The sequence below is a fragment of the Onychomys torridus genome, chromosome 18 (assembly GCF_903995425.1).
Source record: "Onychomys torridus chromosome 18, mOncTor1.1, whole genome shotgun sequence".
In the NCBI taxonomy this organism is placed as follows: Eukaryota; Metazoa; Chordata; class Mammalia; order Rodentia; family Cricetidae; genus Onychomys; species Onychomys torridus.
This window is the reverse complement of record NC_050460.1, coordinates 59,161,833-59,179,013: the sequence shown is the minus strand read 5'-3', so window position 1 is coordinate 59,179,013 and position 17,181 is coordinate 59,161,833. Positions and strand designations below refer to the sequence as shown.

Here is a 17,181-nt window from a genome sequence, read left to right as displayed (position 1 = left end):
CCAGAATCCACAAGTGAACACACATGCACTAATCAATGATTCCTGACAAGCAGGCTGAGGCCATTCCATGGGAAGAACCACGTGCCCTCAACAAAGGACTAGAGTTGAGTCTCCACCTCACCTTGTATTCGAAACCCATCTAAAAATATAGTAATATCTTAGTTTTGATGGCTGAAACCATACACATCTCAGAAAATGTAGGATACATCTTTACAACCTTGTGTTTGCAATGGGCTCTCAAATATTATATAAAAATCATAAATAAGCTAATAGGAGTTCATCAACAACAGCAGCGACAACAAAAACTTCATTTAATCAAAGGATGTTAATCACCAAGGGCTGGGGACCAAGGCCAGTGGAAGAGCCTGTGACTAAGCGCTGTGTTGGATCCTCAGAAGACAGCACCATCCATCAGAAGTGTGGATGGAGAGAGGGAAGGAAGGATGAAAGAGTGAGGATGACAGAGAGAGGCAGACAGACTGCACAAGAGAGATGTGGAGGGTGTGACCAGAAAGCCTACAGGAGGGGACACACTGACAAGTGGCACATCTGATAAAGTTAATAACTAGACCATGGAAAGAATTCCTATGACACAAGGACACACCAGCACCAGGCAGGCTGAAGACTGGACGCTCATGTCTCCAGGGAAGACACACGAATGACCAACGCCCATTAAAGAAAAGCTATCACAGTGAGATCTGCTTCGTCCCACTTTGTGGGTTGGTAGCAGTGTTTAAAAAGGGAGGTAACCACCAGCAGGTGTGGGGAGTTTGGAACCCTCTGTGTTCCTGGCGGGATGGAGGGTAGAGCAGACACAGGGCACACTGTGCAGGTTCCTCAAAAGAGACACAGCTACTGCATAAACCAACAGCCACACCCCAGAGCCCCCTAAAGTTTCTTAAAGGGTCTTGCTCTCTTCCCTAGCACAGACACAGGAGCTGCTTTGGCTCTGGAGGTGCCATCTGGCCCTGGTCCCACAGCCCTCCCTTTAGAAAAATATTTGACTGGAGTCCTCACCCATCAAGAGCATCTGAGCATCCAAGCCTCATCAAGCTGGGACCCAGTGTTCAAATATCTATACCTGTAGGAATAATTCACATTCAAACCATAACACTCTACCCCATATACTTGTTGCCATCTTATAAATGAAAATGTATTCGGTCCATCTCTAAGGGTCTCCATAACCTTAACAGTTCTAACATGATTCAGAGGTGTTATTTAGGTCTCCTCTGACTCAAGGTAGCTCCTAGCTGTGAGCACTAAAAAAAAAAAAAAAAAAAAAAAAAAAAAAAAAAAAAAAAAAAAAAAAAAAAAAAAAAAAAAAAGTAAATAAACAAATAAGTCATATGTTTATGGTACACACAGACACAAGCAAGCATTCACATTGCAAAAGGGGAGGATGACAAAGAAAGATCACACCAAAATAGACTGAACACCAGCAGAGCACATAGTAAACACCACAGCTCCATGTCCGGCATCTGGGGCTCAGGATGACATCATCTGGGCTCCAACAAGCTTGCCAATCCTGCCCCCTAACTCTAGCTCTGATGCCTGCAGCACACACAGTCTCTCTCTGACTCTCCTCCTCCTCCTCCTCCTCCTCCTCCTCCTCCTCCTCCTCCTCCTCCTCCTTCTTCTTCTCTCTCTCTCTCTCTCTCTCTCTCTCTCTCTCTCTCTCTCTCTTTCTAACTCAGCTCCACCCTGTGTCTGAAGCTCTCCTTAGCAGACATTCCTGTTCCTGGCTTCTCTACCATCCTGGGGTCTCCAGGCTAACTATGGCTTCACCTTTGCAGCTTCATGCACAGAATGCTTATGGTAACCCTGCTACATATTGCTTGGCCTAACAGGTTTTTCTCTAGAATCTTGGTGCAAGCTTTAATGACCTCTTCACTCTTGCATCTTGCTCTTGCATATCCAAAACCAGGCTCTTTACATAAGCACGCTCTTTTTAGAGGAAAGTTTTTCAAATGAGTTTGCAATTTTTTTACACATTTTATTTATTTATTCTTATGTCTATGGGTGTTTTGCCTGCATGCATGTCTGTATACTATGTGCATGCCTGCTGCCTACAGAGGCCAGAAGTGTTGGATAATCCGGGATTGGAGTTAGAGATGGTTGTGAGCTGCCATGTGCGTGCTGGGAATTGAGCCCAGGTCCTCTGTAAGGGCAGCTAGTGCTCTTAACCACTGAGCCACCTCTTTACCCCAAATTTGCATTTTCACACCTTTATGATTTCATTGATTGGGGTCATATTGTCAAGGCTCCTTCCTCATCATCCCAGTAGAAAAAAAAATACTTGATTTTTCCTTCCGTGGTGCTAATCTCTTTGGCAGTTAAAGCTGATTTGTCTGTCTGTACCTTCTATGCCCAACCCATATAAAACGTTAACTACACCTACACTCCTTCCTGTCCAAATGTTACCTTTTTACAGTGTCCTGAAAACCTAGCTAAAGGCAGCCAGCAACAGCCATGCCACAGCATGAATGTTATGTGTCTCTAAATTACCTCTGCCAAACAGTCAACTGTGTTTAAAGTCAGCTTCACTCCCATTCTCAGGAAACAAGTAAAACATAGCCAGATTCCTTATCAGAGTGGTCTCTAGTTCTTGCTTCCATCCAAAGCCTCACAGGCAGGATCTTCACTGCAGCATCTCTCTCAGCTTCCTGGTCTTCTGAACTCCCAACAGAATATCCTTTTGAGTTCCCCTTAGATCACCCTAGAACTTCTCTTGTCTACAGCTCCAAATTCTTCCACATTCCTCCCCCTAAGCCATTTCCAAAGGCCAAAGAGCCACATGGTCAGGTTTATCATAGCAACAGCCCCACTCCTGGTACCAATTTTCTCTTACATGTATTGTTGCTGTTGAAAACTCCCCAAGAAGCAACTTGGCAGCATGGGGGCATGTGTTGATGGGCTCACAACAAAACAAAACAAAAATAAAAAACAAAAAAACGTACCTCTGCTGGACCAGAAAAGTACTGGGAAGGTGCAGTACCTGGGGCCCATGTGTGGTAGGGATGAGGATTATGGCACAGCTTGCTCTACCATGGCACACCAGGAAGCAGAGCTCGGCAGCAACCAGAGCCAGCCTAGAACCCTCAAGCTCTGCCCTTATAGTCTTGTCTGCTTCGTGTTCAAAATGTTCCACAACCTTCCAAAATAGCACTCCCAGATGAGGACTAGGTTCAAACCATGAGCCTGTGGGGAACATTTAACATTCATGCCATAACACTGGGTCTTCTCCAAGTTCTCAGGCAGGTCCTAGCCCCCTCCTAGCTTGCCCATCCAGGGCCCCAGTGTCACAAACAAGAAGGTCATAAGGTATCTTAAACATGGCTCAGTTTTCAGCAGAAAGCCTCCTGCATCTGAGAACACAGCCAAACTCCAGCATCTCTTCATCCCTTCTCAACAATATCCTTCCCCTTTCTGCCTGTCAGAGTCAACCTGGGTCCTCTTTTTTTTCTTCTTCCTTTTAATTTTTTAAAGATTTATTTATTTTGTGTGTATACTTAAGTGCTCTGTCTGCATGTACACCTGTACACCAGAAGAGGGCATCAGAACTCACTACAGATGGTTGTGAGCCACCATATGGTTGCTGGGAATTGAACTCAGGACCTCTGGAAGAGCAGCCATGCTCTTAACCTCTGAGCCATCTCTCCAGCCGCTGGGTCCTCTTGCAATAGCCATTTTTTTTCAGAGCAAATTCCTGAAGCCCCTGCTACATCGCCTTCACATCAGCCCGGTCCCAGTGCTTAGTCCTGGGAGAGCAAATGACCATTTCCCTGCCCTGCCCCAAGCAGCTCTACTGGGCCTTTTAGCTCTAGCTGCTCAGAGGTCTCTGGGTGGAGCTAGAGGTCATGCCCACCTGAGTGATGGGTGTCCTGGACCACCTCCTCTTCTCTGGCAGAGACTGATCAACAGGCTTCCTTTCTAGTCTGTTTGATCTTGGGAGAAGAATGACAGATACAAACACAGGATAGGGGTGTCCATGTCCAGGTGTCTGAGCTGCCTGACCCAGGGTCTTCTGTAAGGTCTTATTTGTAACCCAGTCTCCCTACCTAGGAATAATGAAATCGTCTCCCTCTCAAGGTCACGGGGCTTAGTGAGTTGATATTTATAGACTAACTTGGAATGATTCTCAGCTTAAAGCAAGAACTTTGTTTGTTTGTTTGTTTGTTTGTTTGTTTGTTTTGTTTTGTTTTTTGATGGATCTGAGGACCGAACCCAGGGCCTTGCGCTTGCTAGGCAAGCGCTCTACCACTGAGCTAAATCCCCAACTCAAAGCAAGAACTTTTACTACTAGTATTGCTGATGAAGAAAATAAACACAGCTCTCGGACCACCACCCCCAAATAAAGCAGGTATAAAATAAGGTTAAAATATGCTGATGAGTCAACGGAGGGCTGAAGCGGGGAGCCAGAGCAAAGGGCCTCAAGAGATGGCCATGGCAGATAACAGGGAAGTGACCTTCCCTGGAAAGGAAAGGACCATGTGCCTCTGCCCTGCCCCACACAGCTCTACCAGACCTTTCTGCTCTAGCTGGGCAGAGTTCTGTGGGCGGAGCTACAGGTCATGGCCATTTGATTGATGAGTGTCCTTCCAACTACCACAACACCAACAAGGAACTGAAGCTGGGACAACGCAAACACACATGCACATCCTTGAGAGATATATAAGTGGCACCTGCCACCATCCAACCTCACTCACTCACTCACAACTTCTCACTCTCTGCCTTCCGATCAGCCATGGCTGCCTCCACCATGTCTGTCTGCTCTGAGCCCTGCACTGAATCCTCCTGGCAGATAGAGGACTGCCCAGAGAGCTGCTGTGAGCCCAGCTGCTGTGCCCCCAGCTGCTGCCAGCCCAGCTGCTGCCAGCCCAGCTGCTGTGCCCCAGCCCCCTGCCTGACCCTCATCTGCACCCCGGTTAGCTGTGTGTCCAGCCCCTGCTGCCAATCTGTCTGCTGCACACCCTCATGCTGCCAACAGTCCAGCTGCCAGCCAGCTGGCTGTACCTGCTCCCCCTGCCAACAGTCCTGCTGTGTGCCTGTCTGCTGCAAGCCTGTCTGCTGCACACCCATCTGCTCTGGATCCCCATGCTGCCAGCAGTCTAGCTGCCAGCCCTCATGCTGCCAATCCTCCTGCTGTGTGCCTGTCTGCTGCAAGCCTGTCTGCTGCACACCCATCTGTTCTGGATCCTCCCCATGCTGCCAGCAGTCTAGCTGCCAGCCCTCATGCTGTCAGTCATCTTGCTATGTGCCTGTCTGCTGCAAGCCTGTCTGCTGCACACCCATCTGTTCTGGATCCTCCTCATGCTGCCAGCAGTCTAGCTGCCAGCCTTCATGCTGTCAATCCTCCTGCTGTGTGCCTGTCTGCTGCAAGCCTGTCTGCTGCAAGCCTGTCTGCTGCAAGCCCTGCTCCAGCATGTCCCTGCTCTGCCGCCCTGTGTGCAGACCTGCCTGCTGTGTGCCCACCTCCTCCTGCTGTGCCTCCTCCTGCCAGCCCAGCTGCTGCAAGCCCTGCTCCAGTGTGTCCCTGCTCTGCCGCCCTGCCTGCTCCCGCCAGGCCTGCTGTGGTCTCTCCTTGGGCCAGAAGTCCAGCTGCTGATGGGTCCATCCCTTAGGGATCTCTCACCTCTCCCCCTAAGCTTGGGTACCTTCCATCAAACAACAGAGTATCCTCTCTTGCTCTCTGACACTGCCCAGCCTGAGGTTCTGGTCACAAGCCAGGGAACCCTGCTCCACAGTCTGGGTGTCAGCAGGCTTCTCTGTGGGAAACTGCCAGCTGCCCTCTAGCTGGAAGCCTCCTCAGAACCCTAATAAACTCTTTCCTTGACCTCAGCCATGCCTCATTCTTCCTCTCTGAACTCTAATGGAATCAGCATCAGGTCCTCATGGGGGAACAGGAAGCAGCGCAGCGGGGGACCCTCCCACCCTGCCCACCTTGTCCTGGGCCACCACTCTCACACCTGTGATAGAGGATCCTGGTCATAGGCAGCCCCTGCCCACCCCTCTGGGCCAGCCTTTTTCCCAGGAGCCACCGGGCAAGGACAAGCAGATTTTCAGGGTGGGTGGCAGTGTGTCTGGTGCCAAAGGTCTTATACCAGCTGGGCATTCCCTGGAGGGACCATTGACGGCAGCTGCTAAGAACCTGGTTCCTCAGAAGAGAGTGGGCTCAGTCCCTCACGAGAGAAAGCCGGCAGCCCAGCCTGTGCTAGAAGTCAGAGCCCAGAAACCAGCACAGGCTTCCTGGAGGCTACCTCCTAAGCTTAGACTGCAGCTAACCCACAGGCTTTCAACACAGAGAATAAGCAGAGCCAGGCTGCTTTCTCCTGCATGATTTCCCCCAGCAGCTGCTTCCCCTCCATCGCTCTCTGTGTTGCCCTGTCTGCCCCCTACACTCTCCATCCGCCTCTGAACTGCCCACTCATCCTCAACCTCACTCCCCTCCCGGCCTCTTTGCCTTTCCCTGCTAGGGGAACTCAGGGCAAGAAGCTTCCAGGGCCCACGCACACACCTGCCCCTCATCTTCCATCTCTTGCAATCCATGCACAGCCTTCATCCAGGTAGCTGTGGCCTGCCAACTCTGTGGTCTCCCTCCTCCAATTCCTCTGCAGGGATAAGCCACACTCTCCTTGAACTGTGAGCCTGGAGGCCAAGCCGGGGGTTCCTACCTTCCATCCCCAAGGTCAGAGAGAGATGCAGCCGGCAGCTATGATGGTCAGTCTGCTGTCCTGACTAACTCCAGGCTGTGGAGCAGCCGTGGGCAGGCTGGACCTCACCCTGGGTCCCTTCCACTTCACCAGCAGCATTTGGCGCCATAGTGGGTGTCAACGCCAAGACAGAAGGACACTTCATCATGTTGTGCCTGTCAGCATCAGCACCAACACCTGTCACAGACTGATGACAGACTCCAAAAAGTAAAACAGTTCCCTGTGATCCTCTCCGAGTGGATTGGGAACACATGAGCACGTGGGCCTATTAAAACCATATCACAAAAGCCTGACCCAAGAGCTTGTCAAGCACACCAGACCAAGGGAAGGTGCTACGTCCTCACCTCACTCCATGGAGAGGAGGACATGTGGTAACTGCCCGCTGGCTATTCACCTCATCACTCCATGTGTGTCAAAGGACTGAGAGAATGCCCAACCGAGGCCTCAGCTCCTTGGTCCCCACTGCTGATGTGACCCATCCATCCATTTATCTGCCTGGCTCTGGCCCTGCATCTCACCAACCATGTGTCAAGGGTTGTTACAGCTACCACACGAAGCTCACACACAACTAGCTATGGCCAGTTTTGCAAGGCTTTACCTTCACACCTCCCAGCTGTCAGAAGACGGCTCTGAGATGACACTAAGCAATGGAAAGATAACCCCACCCACCTACTCCCCCTTCACCATCTGCACCCTCACACCACCCCCACCCCCACCACACTCCCCAGGAGTCCGAGGCTTCCTGCCTCTGGAAGATCTGGGCTCACATTTCACACAAGTCACTGAAGGGGCTCTAGCTGGCCCAGGCATAGCTCACATGGCACTGGCTGGCTCTGTCCATGCTCCTTCCCTCTCCCTTGTAAACTGTAGATTATATCCCTAAAACTAACCACCAAGGTCTGTCTATTCCCTTATTGGGACACTTTCTTATGCCTGACCATTCCTGAGGCTATCAAAATACTGAAGTCCAGCAATCCAAAGCCCCCTTTTGGCTACCCTAATTAACATGCCCAATTAAAACATCCCACCACATCCTAGCCCGTTCCAGCACAGACCTTCCTTTTTTCCTCTTAAAAATCACACTTGTGGGGTCCATTTGCTGCTGTTTTTCTGCCTGAGTCAGAAATCAGCCACTTTACTTTTTTTCCCTATTTAATAAAAGATCTCTCTGTGAAAATAGGCGTCTGAGAGTGGTTGATGCCTAATCCATGGTCCAGGAGGGAACACCCTGCTATGTACGGGTCCCTTCAGTCCTGACTCCTCATCTGGGCTATCCTACTTTCTACATCTGAGTTAAGAGTGGCTGCTCTGCCCTGATGCCCACCTGTGACACCAGCACCACTGTCAGAGCTAGGCCGCCTACACCAGAGGAAAGTGTCCCCAGAGAGGACCTTAGTGCCCCAGGGAGGAGCTCACTGCCCCCAGAAAGGACCTTAGTGCCCCAGGGAGGACCTTAGTGCCCCAAGGAGGAGCTCACTGGCCCCTGGAGGACCTTAGTGCTCCAGGGAGGACCTTAGTGCCCCAGAGAGGAGCTCACTGCCCCCAGAGAGGACCTTAGTGCCCCAGGGAGGACCTTAGTGCCCCAGGGAGGATCTGAGTGCCCCAGGGAGGACCTGAGTGCCCCAGGGAGGACCTGAGTGCCCCAGGGAGGAGCTCACTGCCCCCAGAGAGGACCTTAGTGCCCCAGGGAGGACCTTAGTGCCCCAGGGAGGACCTTAGTGACCCAGGGAGGAGCTCACTGGCCCCAGAGAGGACCTTAGTGCCCCAGGGAGGACCTGAGTGCCCCAGGAGGCACTCACTGCTCCAGTGTAGACCTGACCTCCAGGTGTGGCTCTCCCCACTCCTCTCAGGTCCAGGCAGTCTGAGTAAACTGTGAACATTGTCGCAATAGGATACAGTGACTCTGTCAAACCCCATCCATAAACAAACACATAAAGTCTGCAGGTCTTTGCTTTAGCTGGACGGCATTGCTGAGACAAAATGCTGTGGAAACAACTTGGTGTGGGGGGCGGGGAGGTAGGGGTGGGGGAGTACTTCAGACAGAAAGATGGGAACTCAGGAGCCTGCATGGGAAAGAAGTCTTCACCCAGAGATCTGATTTCTCGTTCCTCCAAGAAACTTCAGAATGGTTGGGAAGATGCTCAATGGTCAAGTGCTTCCCTTTTGAGCATGAAGATCTGTGTTCGATTAGCCAGCCTGGGCTACTTAGCTCCAGGCTGGTAAGAGACCCTGGGAGTGACAACAGAGGTTTTACACACACACACACACACACACACACACACACACACACACACACACCTTCAAAACAACTAATAAATCCAAATTGCCTAGAGAAATAATGTGTTAATGTGTGTTTCTCTATAGACAGGTCTCTATAGACGGATGTTAGAAACAAGAAAGCTGTGTTTATTAAGAGCCAGGATGCTTGTGACCTCGTTTTGCCAGATTTACCTTCCTGTTTGCCCCTAAATCTAAGCAGTGCACTTCATACACCATCCTTAAAAAAAATCATTTACAAACAAAGAGAAAATAAGCCAGCTTGTGTATTTTACTTAAGATTTAGATTTTGCTTAAGTGTTAAATTTTGCTTGGTCTTTAAACCCTGTACACTGCAGGATGGTGATAGAAAGCCTCAGGGCCATGTCCTGGGGAGAGGCTCAATAGCTAAGGTGATTGCTACACAAGACTGAGGACCTGAGTTCAGTCCCCAAAACCCATGTTTTGAAAATCCTGGCACTGAGAAGGTGAGGCCAGTCAGATCCTTATGGTGCCCTGGCCAGCCAACCTAATTCAAGCAGTGAGCTATAAGCCAAAGAGAGACCTTTTATTAAAAAATAATAATAATAGGCTGGGCGGTGGTGGCGCATGCCCTTAATCCCAGCACTTAGGAGGCAGAGCCAGGTAGATCTCTGTGAGTTTGAGGCCAGCCTGGTCTATAAAACGAGTTCCAGGAAAGGTGCAAAACTACACAGAGAAGCCCTGTCTCAAAAAACCAATATTAATAATAATAAGTAAATAAATAAATAAATAGTGGATGTCATATGAGGAGCAACACCTAAGGTGGTCTTCTGGCCTCAACACACACACACACACACACACACACACACACACACACACACACAGAGCCATAGGATCACATATGCAGACATGATGTAGACACCTTAGCAGACTCTCTGGGGACACTCACAATGCAATGTCTCTGTACAAATCATTCATAAACACTTAACTTCGACTCTGGCCCATCCTAAAGTGCTTTTCTGTGTTGGTATTTAGAATCAGGCTTTACTCAACTGGAGGTCTCTAAAATGGAAGAGAACTAGTCAGCAACCATGACTGAGTTGGCCACACGGTCTCAGAGGCATCACAAGTTCCTAAATTCAATCCCCTGGCCGGCTCTGTTTGTGGGCCTGAGGTGAGAAGCCTTGTACCTCACAAGAAGGTGGTGGTGACAGGCTTTTCACCTCATGGTGGCCAGGAAGGGGGAGGGGAGAGATGGAAGGAAAGAGATAGGTGAGGAACAACATACCCATCAAAGGCTTCTCAGTGGGCCTCCCAGCTGACACCCTTCACCAGCACGCTGGGCTGGAGGACTACACCTCTTTGGAGGAAGACTTCATATAGAAAACACAGTAGTCATGAGAAAGGGATCCTCCACACATGTGCCTGATGATAGAACTCTGGCACAGCTCATACAAAGAGACTGCCACATACACCTCACCCAGAACACTACAGTTGGAACCATCATCTCAGGGACTGCCCATCCCATCCTGGTTTTACCCTAACTGGCCAGTTTCCTCCGCCTCCCCAATGTATGGTAGTCCCCAGGTGACTTGCAAGCATGGTTCCCTGCTGCAGACCTGCCTAGGATTCCAACACCCCTGTGGAGGAGGTCCTTCAGAAAATGCCTGAACTCTCCCTCCCAGTAGAGACTGTGGCCATTAAGACCTGCCCTCTCCACCCCACCCCCCACCCATAGCTCCTCACGGGACTCCTGGACAGAGCTCTGGGGCCAGTGCTGAGGGACCACACAGGGGTTCCAAGGAGTCCTCAAGAATGAGACGAAGCACAGGACTCCACAAGTTCAAGGGCATCCAGGCATTGATCTCGTGCCTCACCCTCACTGCATGTCAAACTTCATCAAAGCCAGACAAGAGAGTGCTAACAGCAGTCAATGTCAGAAGGAACTGCTTCTCAGGCACAGGCCCACCCCAGCCTTGCCTCAGACCCTTCACCACCAGAGCAAGGGTAGCAATGGGCAGAGGAACAGCCATAGCTACTGAGTCCCCAGGATGAGTGTCTCCATCCAGGCCAAAATGAGAGAAGGAAAGTTCACCACTCATTAGAATCAGCTCCACCTTCGCCTGCAAGGACCTGATGGCAAGCTTAAAAGAGAAGGGGGGCCAGGCGGTGGTGGTGCACGCCTGTAATCCCAGCACTCGGGAGGCAGAGGCAGGTGGATCTCTGTGAGTTCCAGGCCAGCCTGGTCTACAGAGCTAGTTCAGGACAGACTCCAAAGCTACAGGCCTGTCTCAAAAAACGAGAGAGAGAGAGAGAGAGAGAGAGAGAGAGAGAGAGAGAGAGAGAGAGAGAGAAGGGGACAGACATGGCCAGCTCAGGGCACTCAAATGGTTGGACTTTTCAGCAGCACAGATTCAACTACCTAGCCAAGAAAGCCCAGCCCCAGGCCCTGATCACTGCTGTCTCCTACCTGGATCCCCTCCCCATCAGTAGAGCCGCCCAAGGTGGCTGGCTTAGCACAACACACAGCCAGGACGTTTACAAGCCAAGTGGCATCTTCCGGCTGATGAGGACTCTCCAGCAGTCAGCTCCAAACACCAACAAGGAAAGAGTTTCTGTGAAGGGTTGCCGGTCACCAACAACACACCGTGTGAGGGTATAAAAGCTGACAGCCAGCCCCTCACACTCACACACTCACACTCACACACTCACACTCTCACAGCTCCTACCAGACCTGCCCACCATGGCCACCTCCACCATGTCCATCTGCTCCAGTGACCTGAGCTATGACAGCCGGGTCTGCCTGCCCGGTTCCTGTGATTCTTGTACTGACTCCTCCTGGCAGGTAGACGACTGCCCAGAGAGCTGCTGTGAGCCCACCTGCTGTGCCCCCAGCTGCTGCCAGCCCAGCTGTTGTGTGCTCAGCTGCTGCATGCCCAGCTGTGGCCAGCCCAGCTGTTGTGTGCCCAGCTGCTGCATGCCCAGCTGCTGCCAGTCCAGCTGCTGTGTGCCCAGCTGCTGTGACCCATCCCCCTGCCTAAGCCTCATCTGCACCCCAGTGAGCTGTGTGTCCAGCCCCTGCTGCCAATCTGCTTGCAGCAGCTGCTGCACACCCTCATGCTGCCAACAGTCTAGCTGCCAGCCAGCTTGCTGCACCTGCTCCCCCTGCCAGCCATCCTGCTGTGTGACCCTTTGCTGCAAGCCCGTCTGCTGCACACCCATCTGCTCTGGATCCTCCTCATGCTGCCAGCAGTCTAGCTGCCAGCCCTCATGCTGTCAGTCATCCTGCTGTGTGCCTGTCTGCTGCAAGCCTGTCTGCTGCACACCCATCTGTTCTGGATCCTCCTCATGCTGCCAACAATCTAGCTGCCAGCCCTCATGCTGTCAGTCCTCCTGCTGTATGCCAGTCTGCTGCAAGCCTGTCTGCTGCAAGCCCTGCTCCAGCGTGTCCCTGCTCTGCCGCCTTGTGTGCAGACCTGCCTGCTGTGTGCCCACCTCCTCCTGCTGTGCCTCCTCCTGCCAGCCCAGCTGCTGCAAGCCCTGCTCCAGTGTGTCCCTGCTCTGCCGCCCTGCCTGTTCCCGCCAGGCCTGCTGTGGTCTCTCCTTGGGCCAGAAGTCCAGCTGCTGATGGGCCTGTCCTGCGGGGGCCCCAGAGCTCAGTTCCTTCCTTGCCTCAGAGTGACCTGTAGGGGTTGGCTGCTGTATCAGCTTTGGCACCAGCATAGCATGACAGCTCTGTGATGTCACACCCCAACAGCTGATGTCCCCCTCACAGCTTCCTATAAAGGCTCTGTAGCACTCCAACCTCCCCAGCATTCCTCTGCTGTCTTCAATACATGTCTTGCCCAGCCACTAATAAACCTCTCTTCCTGGCCTTTGAGTGTTCTTCTTCCTGCCTCATGCAAGGGTCAGGGGTGTCATGAGAGCATATCCAGACGAGCCCCAGGACTTGGACTGTCTTAAATCTGGCTGGAATCCCCAGTGGATTGTGGTTGGTGACTGGCAGCTAGATTAGTCCCTGGCAAAAGACCTCTGCATCCCCGAGTCTTACCATCCCTGGATGACTGAGAATGTTCAGGGATAAGAAGGGCCAGCAGGGGTATGGCACAGCCAAAGCCTCCCGAGCAGGCCCCTGTACTACTTTATTCAAATGTCCCAACCTGTAGATCTGTGTCTACATGAAGAGTACAGGGGTTGGGGATTTAGCTCAGTGGTAGAGCGCTTGCCTAGCAAGCCCAAGTCCCTGGGTTCTATCCTCAGCTTAAAAATAAATAAATAAATAAAAAATAAAAAAAAAAAGTACAGCCTGGAAATGGGGGAGTGTATTAAGGAGAAAGAAACCAAAGGACAGGCGCTTCTTCTTTTTTTTTTTTTTTTTTTTTTTTTTCAAGACAGGGTTTCTCTGTGTAGTTTTGGTGCCTGTCCTGGATCTCGCTCTGTAGACCAGGCTGGACTCGAACTCACAGAGATCTGCCTGGCTCTACCTCCCGAGTGCTGGGATTAAAGGTGTGTGCCACTGAAACCTGGCCAGGGCAGGCGCTTCTTAATCCATCCTCTAGGGCCAGGGCCTGCACCTGCTCTGCTATGCAGATCTCGATATCTCTCTCTCTCTCTCTCTCTCTCTCTCTCTCTCTCTCTCTCTCTCTCTTTCTCTCTCCCTCTCCCCTTGGGCCAATCTGGAAGTTCCTCACATTTCCAGAGCCCCAAGCATGCCATGCTCTCTTGACCAAAGCTACACTCTGGCCTGCTGCCCCTCTCCAGCCTCACACCAGTGTCCTTTGGGTTCTGAAGCCTACTCTGTCCACACAGGAGAGAGCCAGGTGGAAGTGAACAGGTTTCCAGGCTGTAGTCCTGGGAAGCTGAGAACTCTAACAGCCCAGGAGCCTGCCCCAGGGACCCCCTCAACAGGCCTGGACCATGCCCATTGGGGAAAAGGCTCCTTGGGAACTCTGCTCCTGCCCACACACCAAGCCCTCCTGTCTTCCAGGACCGTGAAGACAGATGGCACCCTGTCCCTGCCCTCCCACTCTCCTGGGGACCCTCCTGTGGAAAGAGAGGGAAGAGAAGTCATCTCCTACTGAGCGCCAGAACACTCCTGGGAGTTCCCTCACCTGGTATCTGGAATGTCCCCTCTCTACGACTAAACCCCTACCTACCCCAGCCTATATTCCTCGGTGTCTGAGACCAGTGACCTGGGGGCCTTGAGAGCCACACTGCTGGCCACCTGCTGGAGAGTGAAGCTATCGGCCCTTCTCAGAAAGTCCCCAGAACACAGAATGCCAGACCCCACAGGGACGGCCGTGTGGATAGTGACCAAGACATTTCCTACCAGACATCAGGACCCCCATTTTGTCACCTCACTTGCAAGTTAAGCTCGAAAAAAAGCACTTGACAAGAGCAAAGAGGGGGCTCCTCAGGTCACCTCTAAAGCCAAGAGTGACAGGTGTGAATGCTCATGGAAGCTTTCCCCCAGCGTCCCACCTGCTGGGGACAGCAGTCCAGGCCAGAGGAAGGCAGAATGAATAATGCACCTGTGGCCCTTATGGAAGTTCAGAGCTGCCCGATGCTCAACACTGGGCAAACCCTCACTGGCCTCTCAAGCCTCTTACGCTGTAGCTCCCTAATATCAGCCTGACTTTTATGTTTCCACCATGTTTATAAGTGGGTCATCTTTGAACTCTTCAAAACATACCTCCAGGGGAGAGGGGGCGGCCTTTATAAATAACCTTTACTGTCACTGAGCATGTTCCTCATGCTCAAGGAACAGGAAAGCACATGTTCGTGACTCATCCCAGCCCTGGAAGCATGGCCATGCTCACAACTCCCAGCCAGGCCTGCACAGGGTCCTTCCGAGGCACATTTACTTACACGCTCACCTGCACGGGATGACCCCGCATAGGGAGGGGAAAGGCTGGTACTCAAATGCCATCACTTGGAGCCAGGGGGTTTGTACGGTGGCAATCGACTTGGCCATGTACAGCTGATGAGCTCCAATTCAAAGCCATCACTGCAGGTATGGCTGTCATAGAGAAGACACAGGGGCCAGGGGGGCTTCTGTTCTGTCTCAGATTCCCACTGTGGTCCTGTATCAGGGCCCCAGGCCCTTCTCACTACGACACCTGGAGTTTGCTTCTACTGTTTACAGAGCCCGCCCAGCCACAGTGGATGGAAGAATTAATTCGCTTTAGTGTACACCAGTATTGGGACATAAATTCAGAGAGCTGCGCATGCCACTTTACAAACAATACTGTGTGTGTGTGTGTGTGTGTGTGTGTGTGTGTGTGTGTGTGTGTGTACATGCAGGTGAAGCGTGGGGTATGAGCCTAAGCCAAGGCCAGGCTGTCTCAGTGGCATTCCCAAGTTGGAAATAATTAGGCATGTAACAGGCTAGAGGTGAAAGTATCTTTTCTGGCACTGGAAGCTGGCCTGGCTCCTCAGGGACTGTTGGGTTGGGTGGCTGAGAAACCTGACTTCCCACGGCTAGGTTCCATCCCCCTAGACCCCAGCAGAGATCCTGGGGATGCAGGGACTCAGCAAGGCTGCTGTGAGGCTTTTGGGGGGCTCACAAGGTCCCACCCACCCCTGGTATCTACAGCTGCTCCGCAGCAAAGGGGACATTCATTCATTCATTTGCCTTAAATGTCCACTTTGCTCAGCCTCCCTATGGGTCAAACTGAGACCAAGACACGTGGTTTGGGAAAGACTTACTAAAATTCTTCTGCCCACAGGCAGAAAAGAACTGTCTACTTCCTCTAGGTACAGCCTTTGAGGACTCAGCTGCCTACCTGAGTAGGTGATGCATTCAGTCTGAGGAAGTTGAGGGCACATCCCCTCAGGCTGTGGAGGCTGCTCACACTGGCTGGTGGGTAGGGGTGCAGATATCAGGGTGAGGCTGGCACAGTGTTGGCCACAGGACCAGTGTGGGATGATTGTGGGGTCAGGGCCAGTGTCTGTTGTCTAGAGAGACTAGGGGAGAGAATACCTGGCAAGAGACTCAGGGATAGCTAGCCATCCTTTCCAGGCTACCTGGCCTTAAATCTGGCTGCTATCTGAGCCAGCTAGGTGAGGGTGGCTAGGGAGGAGGTCTGGGCCTCCATCCAGGTCCAGGAGCTCAGTGCTGCCTGAATGGCTGCAGGGCTCAGCATTGGGGCCCCATCCAGAGATCTCAGTTCATCCGACTCCATCCAAACGAATGAGCTGCCTGCAAGCCCTTTCCTAGCCTCCAACACACAGAAGAGAGAAGCTCATGACTTCAGCATCACCAAGCAACCAGGTCAACAGGACCGAGGGAGGCCATTGCGTCAGAATGGGGGGTCTGTGAGCTTCCATGAGCAATCATCACGTGAGTTTCACTGAGTTCGGGCTGTGTTGCGTGTGCTCTGATAGACTCCAGATCATGTCAAACTGTTTTTTCAGGCTTTGCCTTGCTCTGAGAGACTCCATTTTACAGGCAGCTTTTAACTAATTTGGGGGTGGGGGATGAGTGTGCAAACTGGGTGCACATGTGAATGGCAGCATCCATCCACCGCTGCTGAGGAGGCACAAATAACTTATTCCTAAATGTGAAACGTCAGTCTATAAACTTACCAAAGCAAATCAGGGCTACAGGAGCATATGGGTACACTAAGAGCACACCAGGAAAACCAGGTCCAAGAACTTACTAAACACATCAGACTGAAGGGTATCCTCTACGGAGAAGGTGACACTTCACATGTAATGGCCACACCCCCAGCAACCTGTCACCTGACTGTTAATGTGTGCATCACGGGACAGCCAGACAGAGAACACCTAACTGTCTCATGGGCTTCAATTCAACTCTCTTCTCTCTGTTGACATGGCCTACTTGGATTTCTGTCTTGTCCGTCTGTCTGTCTCTCTGGACCTGCCATCTGTCCACGTGTCTGTCCATTTAGGCTCAGTCTTGCCCATCACGTCTACATCTTCTATTGCCCCGTACCTTTTCCCTGCAGCTCAGCTCTGTTTGCAGCAGATCTCCAGAAGGGCTGGGTATCTGACCCTTGAAGAGACTCTTCTCCACTCTGTCAGCTTCCTACTTTACCTCTGGTGGGCCATTTGGAAACTCCTTGGATTCTGCTATGGTCTCTTTCTTCTTTACACTCATACCTGCCTATAACTGGCAGATGATATAGACATAGTAGAGAGATGGATATGGAGATATTGTCCTAGCTAGCTTTTATTTCCAACGTGACAAAGCCTTGAATCACTTGAGAAG

At 51.7% G+C, this 17,181-nt stretch overlaps 1 protein-coding gene across 1 annotated transcript; it reads left to right on the top strand.

Annotated features, from left to right (window-relative positions):
• The first annotated feature begins 4,744 nt into the window (after window positions 1–4,744).
• LOC118569426 (keratin-associated protein 10-4-like) lies at window positions 4,745–12,576 on the top strand. The gene is made up of 4 exons (XM_036167171.1): window positions 4,745–5,573; window positions 5,904–6,064; window positions 7,324–7,488; window positions 11,671–12,576. Exons 1-4 carry the CDS (start codon window positions 4,745–4,747, stop codon window positions 12,574–12,576), a joined length of 2,061 nt encoding a protein of 686 aa, XP_036023064.1.
• The last annotated feature ends 4,605 nt before the right edge of the window (window positions 12,577–17,181 follow it).

Excerpts from the sequence above, each read along its gene's own strand:
- LOC118569426 (XM_036167171.1), top strand. The coding sequence starts at position 4,745 with ATGGCTGCCTCCACCATGTCTGTCTGCTCTGAGCCCTGCACTGAATCC. Across the intron at positions 5,574-5,903 it reads CTCCCGCCAGGCCTGCTGTG|GAAGCAGCGCAGCGGGGGAC; the intron begins GTCTCTCCTTGG and ends ATGGGGGAACAG. Across the intron at positions 7,489-11,670 it reads TGGGCTCACATTTCACACAA|CTCCTACCAGACCTGCCCAC; the intron begins GTCACTGAAGGG and ends ACACTCTCACAG.